At 42.8% G+C, this 9,818-nt stretch overlaps 1 protein-coding gene across 1 annotated transcript; it reads left to right on the plus strand.

Annotated features, from left to right (window-relative positions):
- Positions 1-577: 577 nt before the first annotated feature.
- On the plus strand, positions 578-8,708 carry LOC121878577 (the record flags this gene model as incomplete). The annotated part of the gene is made up of 4 exons (XM_042384919.1): positions 578-739; positions 989-1,180; positions 1,589-3,739; positions 8,653-8,708. Coding segments are annotated over 4 exons (2,561 nt in total), but the record flags the coding sequence as incomplete, so codon positions are not given.
- Positions 8,709-9,818: the final 1,110 nt, after the last annotated feature.

A 9,818-nucleotide genomic window follows, 5' to 3' on the forward strand; every position in this document is an offset into this window, starting at 1 on the left:
TAGCTGAGCTGCTTGGTGTAGCCCAGATAGCTATGCTGTAAGGTTAGGTAGCCTACTGAGTGGTAAGCCGGTAGAAATTTACACGTCCCTGTCTGCCGACATCACCCGAGATTACTTCTTGTTGAAGCAAGCTCTCTTGCGAGGATTTTGCAAGACTTCTGACGGTTATCGTGCTGATTTCCGCAGAACGAAGATTAGAGCGGGAGAAACGTACCAGCAGTTTTCGATTCACCTGGGTCGTTTATTTCAACAATGGCTGGAGACATCAGGGGTTGAAGAAACCTTTAAGTCTCTCTCTAACTTCATGATATTAGATCAGTTTTTGTCTTCTCTACCTCCAGACTTGAGAATTTTCATCAAAGAACACCAGCCAGCGACGCTTGGAGAAGCTGTGCATCTTGCCGACAACTGGGCGTCTGCTCGCAACGCCTACCCCAAGTCTTCCCCTCCTGTGGTGAAGATTGCGAAGCCTCCGACTTCCAAGGAACCTTCCCCAGGAGTAGAGGAGAAAAGCTCACCAGCCGTGCGGTGCCACAACTGCGGAGAAATGGGGCACATTCGTTCTCGGTGTCCCAAGAATGTCCCAAGAATCCACGCGCCTTCAAGTCTACGGGCATTCGTCCGCCCAGCTTCGAGGTCGGGTTCTGTTTCGAAGACCGAAGCTGTCCCAGCTACTGTGTCAGCGGAACTATAAATGGGTCATGGGCATCTACGATCATCAGGGACACCGGTTGCTCATGTATTGTTGTCTCTGAGGAAGCCCTGCCTGATGCTGATCTCTCCAGCTGCTCGAAGGTTAGTGTCACCGATTATTTGGGTCGCGTTGACCAGTTCCCTGTTGTTAGGTGCTACCTGCGTTGCCCCTATTTTACTGGTTGGTCTAATGTGGTAAGAGCTCCCATTAAATTTGCCAGTGTTCTCATTGGTAATGTTCCCGGTGTTCGTGACCCTAACGACCCGGAACCTTTAAAACTCTCCTCACCACCAGTCTCCTCAGCGCTAGTCTCTTCGCCACCTGCTGACGTCGCCTCGCCACCCTCGCATGCCACCTCCCCTCCAGCAAAGATCCTAGCTGTGGAGACACGGTCGGCGAAGGTGAAGCGCCTGCATCCCCTGGTTCTGCCGAAATTGCAGCCGCTGACTGTGACTCCCAAGGAATTTGCCAAGCTTCAAGACTCGTGTACCACTCTGAAGCGGGTAAGGGAGAAGGTAACTTCCGGGGAGGAGGATCAGGCTAGAGATGGGTCTGTATTCAAGTTCGCTCGTGTTAACGGTCTGTTACTTCGATCGTGTGTGTCATCCAAGCAACCAGCCAAAGTAGGTCAGTTTTTCCTTGTTGTTCCGGCTGATTGTCGTAACATCATTCTCACTGTAGCTCACGAGAGCCCCCTAGCAGGGCACTTCTCTCATAGAAAGACATTTATGAAGATTTCTGATCAATTTTACTGGCCAGGAATGGGAGCGGATATTAGGGCCTTTTGTAGGAGTTGTGATCGGTGTCAGCGTATGTCCGCCAAAGGTAGAGTCCGTCCTGTTCCTCTTAAACCCTTACCCATTATTACTGAACCATTTTCTCGGGTTGCCATAGATTTGGTTGGACCACTTTCACCCCCTTCCTCTGCGGGGCACAGGTATGTACTCACGTTAATTGATTTCGCCACCGGGTTTCCAGAAGCCTTGCCCTTGAAGGAAATTGATTCTATTTCTGTGGCCGAAGCATTGCTTGTGATCTTCTCTCGCGTAGGCATACCACGGGAAATTCTGTCAGATAGGGGGACTCAGTTTACGTCTCAGTTGATGGCGGAGCTTCACAAGTTGCTGGGAGTTAAGCCGTTATTTACCACCCCTTTTCACCCTAGTGGTAATGGACGAATTGAGAGAATGCATGGGCCCCTGAAAGCGTCGCTGCGGAAATTGTGTGCCGACAAACCCAGAGAGTGGCACCGGTATCTTGTCCCCACGTTATTTGCGCTGAGAGAAATTCCTAGCGACCGGACCGGGTTCTCGGCGTTCGAGTTATTATACGGCCGAGCCGTGAGAGGCCCGCTCTCGGTGTTAAGGGATCTGTGGGAGGACACCAGTATAGAAGACGACGAGCGGACTCACTACCAGTATGTCCTTGAATTACGGGACAAACTTTCACAGTGTGCCAAGATCGCCGCGCAGAATGCTGACATTAGTAACACCAAATATAAGGCCTATTTCGACGTCAAATCACAAGATCGTCAATTTATTCCGGGGGATGAAGTGTTAGTGCTCTTGCCTGATAAGAAGAGCAAGTTGCTTGTTTCCTGGAATGGGCCTTACAAAGTCCTAGAGAAGCGGAGTAGGGTAAATTACGTAATTGACGAACCAAAGGGGCCCAAGTTATATCATGCTAATTTATTAAAGAAATACCATCGCAGGGCCCACCTTAACTTTGCTCATGTCCTAGATAACGATTCTAAGCTAGAGTCAGTCGAGGCACTACCCTGCGAGGAGTCGGGAATAATTCCGGCACCAGACTCGGATGATCTCGGTTGCCAGCTACCGATAACTCCAGATGGCATAGTAGAATCCCCTTCGACTGACGATGGGCCCGCACTTAAACCTGGATTGGAGAGGAACCAACGTGCTGACATTGAGGACTTGATTGCTAACTTTGAGGATGTATTCTCAAACGTCCCGGGATGCACATCCACTGTACACCATGACATCCTCCTCACAACCACTCAGCGTGTGCAGGCCAAAGTTTATCCTGTCCCTATTCATCTCCAGAGTTATTTTGAAGAAGAGGTCGACCGTCTACTTGAGCAGGGAATCATCCAATTGTCATCGTCCCCTCACTGCTCTCCGGTGGTTATGGTGCGTAAGCAGGATGGTACTTTTAGGATGGCCATTGACTACAGGGCGTTAAATGCGGTAACTGTCTTTCATGCCGAGCCCGCCTGTTCTATGGAGGAAGACTTGCACAAGTTCTCAGGGGCGAAGTACTTCTCGGAGTTGGATCTATGTAAAGCTTACTACCAGGTACCCTTAACTGAACGCGCAAAACCACTAACTGCATTTCCTACTCGTAGAGGATTGATGGAATTCTGCCGACTTCCATTCGGGCTGGTGACTGCCTGTGCCACGTACATCAGGCTGATGCGCCTCGTCCTTGCCGGTTTGCCTAGAGTTTCTTTTTATTTTGACAACATTTTCATATATTCCTCAGATTGGCAAGAACATCTTAGCGACGTTAAAGCTGTCTTGGAGAGGTTAAGGGGACATACTTTGACGATAAAGCCATCTAAGTGCCGCTTTGGATTTGAGTCTATTCATTATCTTGGATTCGTGCTAGATGGTCGGCATCTTCGTCCCCAACCTGAGAAAATACAAGCCCTTTGTGAGGTGTGTCCTCCTACAAATAAGAAACTCCTCCGTAGTTTTCTCGGTATGATCTCTTTTTATAAAGCTTTCATTCCCCAGGCATCTGAGTATACCGGACCCTTATCTGACCTGCTAAGGAAAGGCCACCGGGAGCCTCTTGTCTGGAACGACGACCTGCTGGCCAGATTTAATCGTCTCAAGAATTCGCTATCCACGCAGCCCATCCTCAAACTGCCTGATCAACACTTAACCTTCGTTCTTAGGACGGACGCCTCCAGTCATGGCCTAGGAGCCGTCCTCCTCCAATATGTTCAGGCATGTCCTCACCCAGTGGCCTATGCCAGTAGGAAGTTACTAGATAGGGAGAGGAGGTACTCCACCATTGAACGTGAGTGTCTAGCCATTCTGTTTGGGGTTTTGAAATTTGATTATTACCTGAGAGGAAAAGAATTTATCCTTGAGGTAGACCACAAACCCTTGTTGTATTTAAATACATTCAAGGGGGCAAATGACAGATTGTTACGGTGGGCTTTAAGTCTGCAGGGGTATAGGTTTCGTGTGGTCCACGTCGCCGGAAAGGACAACCTTGGGGCAGACCTTTTGAGCAGATCCACTGTATAGCATTTGTTGTAAGATGATTATGCTTTGTGTACTAATCTTAAGTTTTAATCTACCTTACAGTAGATTTTTGTTGGGGGAGCAGTGTAAGGGCAGAAACGATCCTCCGGCTAGTTACCGCTGCTAACTCGCTCGTTTGCTGGTGCATACGACACTTGGGGTGGTTGGACGGAGGTGATAACGGCAGCGACTATCTCCGCCACGAGCAGATTCATCCCAGCCGCCATACCGTCAGTATCTAGCTACCCTGCTGTCCGTCAAAATTCTGGCTGTGATCTCATCATAGGTCCTGGACTCGTGGGCTGTGTTCCCAGACCTTCACCTATCAACTGCCAACTCTCTGGTCATCTACCACTACCGCATACCACGACCATCAGTTCATCACCTTCCGTCGGTGCCCCGGTGTTCTCCTGCCTTTTCAAGACGTTGCTGAGTGTGGAGTGAATGGACGCTTCCCTGCCCTGAGTGTGCATCACCGCGTTCCAGAACCTTCCCCCAGGGCCACTGCCGTAGGAAATATTTGTTCATTGTTTGATTCCATTAATTGCTGACTCCCCTTTATTGTTCGATTCTATCAATTGTTGACTCCATTTAATTGTTTGATTCCATTAATTGCTGACTCCCCTTTATTGTTCGATTCTATTATTTGTTTGATTCCTTTAATTGTTGCTTCCATTAATTGTTTGACTCCCGTAATTATTTGATGTTTGTTGAGTGGTGTCAGAGTTTTGTGTATATTTTTATAGTAAAGAGATGCCAATCTCTAACGGTTGTTTGTTATTCCTCGGAAAACCATGGTCCTTGACTTTCCTTTATTAAGATCCTGATTAGCCTGGTAAGGATTTCTATCCCTAAGTCCTAGGCCTAGCACAAACAAACAAACATACATAAAAACAATCAAACAAACATAAAAACAATAAAAAAGCAGACCCTCTTCAACAAACCACCACCACCAAGGACTTCACTAACCTACCACCTCCACCACCACCTCCTACAACACTATTTATAGTCCCAAAACTTCCCAAAGGTCACTCCTGCCTCGGTGACCTTTGGGGGTTAACACTGCCCACTGGTCTAGATCTGGCGAGAAAACTGCCCCCACCCAAAGGTCATTTGTTGGGTGTCACAAAGCGCCTGCTGGGTGATTTAGGTGAGTCTTCCCCCGCCCTCCCCCATCCCCCCTCTCCAACCCAGGGTCACAGTGTGTAAGGTCAAGGCGTTTGAATTTTAATTTAGTTGATGATGGTATAATGCAGAGGAGGAGGAGGAGGAGGAGGAGGACAACAACAACAACAACAAGGCTAGATTACGTTAGGTTACGTTAGGTTAGGTTAGGCTAGATTAGGTTAAGTTAGGTTAGGTCTGGTCAGGTTACATTATGCATGAAGGTATTCATTTATATGTATATTTATGATCTACAGGATCGTTTATGGCCAGTCAAAGGCTTCCAGAAAAGATAAATACATAGAAGTTATCACTAATGGCCAATTATCCCTATTTAGTGTAACATACAGTATATATTAGGTGGAGTTCCGCTTTTATTTGTTTGTTTTCGTATTATTTAAGTCATTTATTTGTTAACATTTAGCTTAGAATAAGTAAATATTATACAAAACAAAACATTGAAAAACTCACAGGTGAATTTGTAACATATAATCAAGTCGAGATAATAATATCAATACCACGTGCTGGTCAAGCTCCGAAAGAGTTGTCCGGGGGTCTAGCTAACCTCTGGTCGGGGCTTGACCAGCACGAAAAAAAAAAAAAACATTTTTTACTAAACGTGATTTTGGCAACCTGTGGTGTAATAGTCAGCATGCTCGCCTTGCAAGCGAGGGGACCCGTGTTCGATTCCCGGACAAAGTGAAACTATGAGCATTTTTTTTACGTCATTTGACTTTTTATTTACCAGTAAATGGGAACCTGGATGTCAATCGATTTGCGGATCTTATTCTGGAATAATGGTTAGCCAGTGCAGTTGCCGAGTTGTCCGGTCTTCTCGGACTATTCATTGAAACTGGGTTATACAACTCGTTAACTTAGGGTGTGGTTGTGGTGTTGGCGACAGATTCTAACACCTTAAACAAATTCACGCCTAGGTTGCTCTAGAGCCGGCCATCCTCGTACACGAAGGGCAACCATTATTGTTACGTGTATAATATTACCATCACTACCACAACCAGCATTATCGCTACTATTGTCATCTTCTCAACTATCATCATTCCTTCCCTCTTCCTCCTCATGCCTCCATATTTCAATAATAATCGTCTCAATTATTATTATTATCATCATTATTTTTATTATTATTATTACCGTATTATTATTATTATTATTATTATTATTATTATTATTATTATTAACAATTCAACATGTGGCTGGAACAACAGTAGAAATTAGAAATAAGATAAAAAGTTGTATTAAATTAACAATTAAAACACAAACAAGAACCACAGGTACAAGTCGATCAGTTTTTTATCATGAGAGAGAGAGAGAGTCCCTGGCTCACTGTTACGTTATGACAAAGTTGTTGGTAAATATATGGTATGGAAATTGTGTTGATACTCTCTCTCTCACACACACACCAACCACAAACAAACAACACATCACAAACAAACAAGCAAGCAACAACACAACACAAACAATAATGACACCACAAAAACACCATTCTAAAAAACAAACAATAAAACAAACAAACATACCAACAAACAATAAAACGAACAAACGAAGAATAAAACAAAACAAACAAACAATAAAACATATACTGCTTTTAATAAAGGCAATAATCTGACATAAGCATTATCATTGTATTCTTATACTTATTATTATTACAGATGATATTAAACATTAAAAAATGAAGAAATTATTTGCAATTAACATTGCAGACTGTATTGAGGATATTTTTAAACCATTTATTTATCATCTTGCTCTATGTTTAACATTATTAGTTGGTAGAATTTCATGAATATACTTACTGTATATGGGTTCCATGACATTTGCTCACAAGATGAACCTAATCTAACCTAACCTAACATGTCTACATTTCCATTATAGTTGAGTATATGCCTTGTAAACAAATGTCTGTACACTAACTATATAAACTCTTTGGTGAGGATCCATATACGGCATTTACATCGAATATTTTTTCAAATAAAAGACCATTTTAACAGCAGATACTTTTCTCCAACTGCTGGTTTTGTCCATGTCATTAACATATTGTATACATTTTTACTCCTGACATTGGGAAAGTGTTCATGTCTTGCTTTCTTTGAAAGGGTATTTGTTGCATAATCAGGTGGAGACAAGTCGAAACATTATCTCAAGTTTTCATATCTTGTAGATAACTGGCCTTTATACTTGTATAATATGAAAGTAAAAATTTTGGTACAAAGATAATTTCCTGTTTGATAGAAAACTAACAGTTTTGGTGATATTTTTTCAAGATTTTATCCCAATTCATCAGTACAGTGAGTTCATCACTGTCATAGCAACTTTATAATACCTAATGCTGTACTTTGTTATATTCTACTGACTTCATCCACAGAACAGGCCATAGTTCTCTTTATTTACACTAACCCAACCCCAAGAACGTGACAAACTTATTACTTTATTGTTAGATTTAATTAGGATAAAGAAGAAAGGAACAGATATTACACTCTATTCCTACATTTTTATGGTTGTCACAGGCTTTATTTAACTATATTCACTGTAAGTGATCGTATTTCATTCCCAGAATATGCTTTGAATCAAAGGAAATAGGAAACTAAGGTGCACCTTAGCTTGGATTCAAGTTTTTCATGCTCGTAAATCGTGTAGCAAGAGTAAACGTTTCGTGCCACTGACAACGTTTTGAGGGTGCAAGCATACCAAGCCCCAAGTCTTCCGCCAGTTGGTACACCTGACTACACTACGATGACGTAGTAACAAACGACGGTCGGGTACCACCATGGCCCATCTTGAAAAATCACAATTTTTACTCCATTGTATTACGACCGCCGGGATACCAGAGCATGGTGTACACCACGGCTGATCTTGCAATTGGCCCTTATTTGCACGGTAAAACTACAGTTTCGGATAATACGCCCTGTAGTTGAGCATTTTGTTTTATCCAGTGTAATTTTTTTAGGTGAGTGAATCTAATTTGACCTTCATTTCCGTCGGAAATTATCCGTTTTAGAGTTATTCCCTCCCCCCCCTCCTTCCACCAACAATCTTGGGGGGACACGGGTATTTGAGGTTTTCGGGGGGGGGGGCAAAACGAGTGATAAGCGATATAAACCACCAAAGTCGGCTCGGATTTTCCGTCTTTGAGAAGTAAATAAAAACCAAAATTTGAGAATCTGCGCCAATTTTGGCACAGATTGGCTCGGATTTAAATTTTTTTATTAAGTAATGAATTCCCAAGGAAACAAAATCCGAGTGAATCCGAGTAATCTAAATGTAATCTAACCGGGGGGGCTCCGCCCCCGGACCCCCCCCCCCCTCCGTCAGTAATTGCACTGCTTCCTCCTTTGCATGTCCTGTAACGTCCGCAGTACCACAGATGTTTATATTTTCTAAATTTATACGGCAAATGCCTGTCCGGACATTCGACACACTTGGCAGAACACCGTGAGCACGCAATAAATAACTAAATCGTCTCTCGAGTGGAATTTAACTATTTAATCCCAATAATTATATTCACAGCCGTCACAAGTGACCTCAACAGTAGCCTTTGTGAGTCTGAATATTCAAACTCTGAGGTTTGGTGGTCCATGCCGACGTGTCTTGTTCCAATTCAAATGTGATTGGTGGAAAAAATCAGCTATTCATTATTGGTGAAGGCTGGATCACGTAATGTCAGATCACGAAACGGTCCACCTCACTGCGCATGCCCCCACACCCATAGACTGGTAAAAGTATGAAAAATCGTTAAATTCATTTCCGACGCTATTATTCATTTCCGACTGGTTGAAATGGGGTTAGAAATACTCCAAACAGGGAGATCTAAAGGTTGGGGATGGTTAGAACCATCGGCCGTGTATTGTCCCAAACTGCAGTTATACTATTTACACCAGAGTTTCACATTGACAAACCGATCCCCTTGATTCGGATGCAAATAGTTAAACCATAATTTTAACCCCAGATCTCAACACTATTATCGAATATTATAAGAAGTTTGCACTGACAAAACTCGGATGCAGATAACAGCTTCACTATCTCTTCAATAAACCGATAAGTTAGATTAGGTTCTGTACCAGATATCAAAGTAAACGATAATGAAGTAGATAATGTACGAGATGATATTAATTTTCACAATTCCATTGTAAACATTAATGATGAAAAAGTCGGAGCAAATAACTTCATTTTTTTCTACTATAATTTGAATAGTTACACTCTTCTTTTTCATCTTTCTTTAACGGATTTGGTAACATATGGTGCAGTAATTGGCACCCGAACTTCGCTATGACACACCTCGGGTACAGTTAACAGTTTCACTATCTGCACCCGACACCCTTGATGACGAGGTTCGGGTGCAAATAACCATTTCGTTATTTTCACCAGAAAGTGCAAATACCTACGGCCTTTTAATAATACCATAGTATTAATGATGATTAATGAACCAAACTAGCCCCACCGAAAATACTTCTTATATTTTAAAGTGAAAACAAAACTTTGTGACAAAAACCGTTAGCCACATCTACACATGGCAGGCAGCAGAAGCTTGGCCTTGTCCTCCCCACACACGCAAGATGTAAAAAAAAATATATATATATAAATATATAAATAAAATAAAAATTACGTAAAGTATTACATTAGTATTTTTTTTACGAGGTAAGAAACCTTTTATCTTCTTTGAGAAAATATCCTAA

This window comes from Homarus americanus, unplaced genomic scaffold (assembly GCF_018991925.1).
Source record: "Homarus americanus isolate GMGI-L3 unplaced genomic scaffold, GMGI_Hamer_2.0 scaffold29950, whole genome shotgun sequence".
Classification (NCBI taxonomy): domain Eukaryota; kingdom Metazoa; phylum Arthropoda; class Malacostraca; order Decapoda; family Nephropidae; genus Homarus; species Homarus americanus.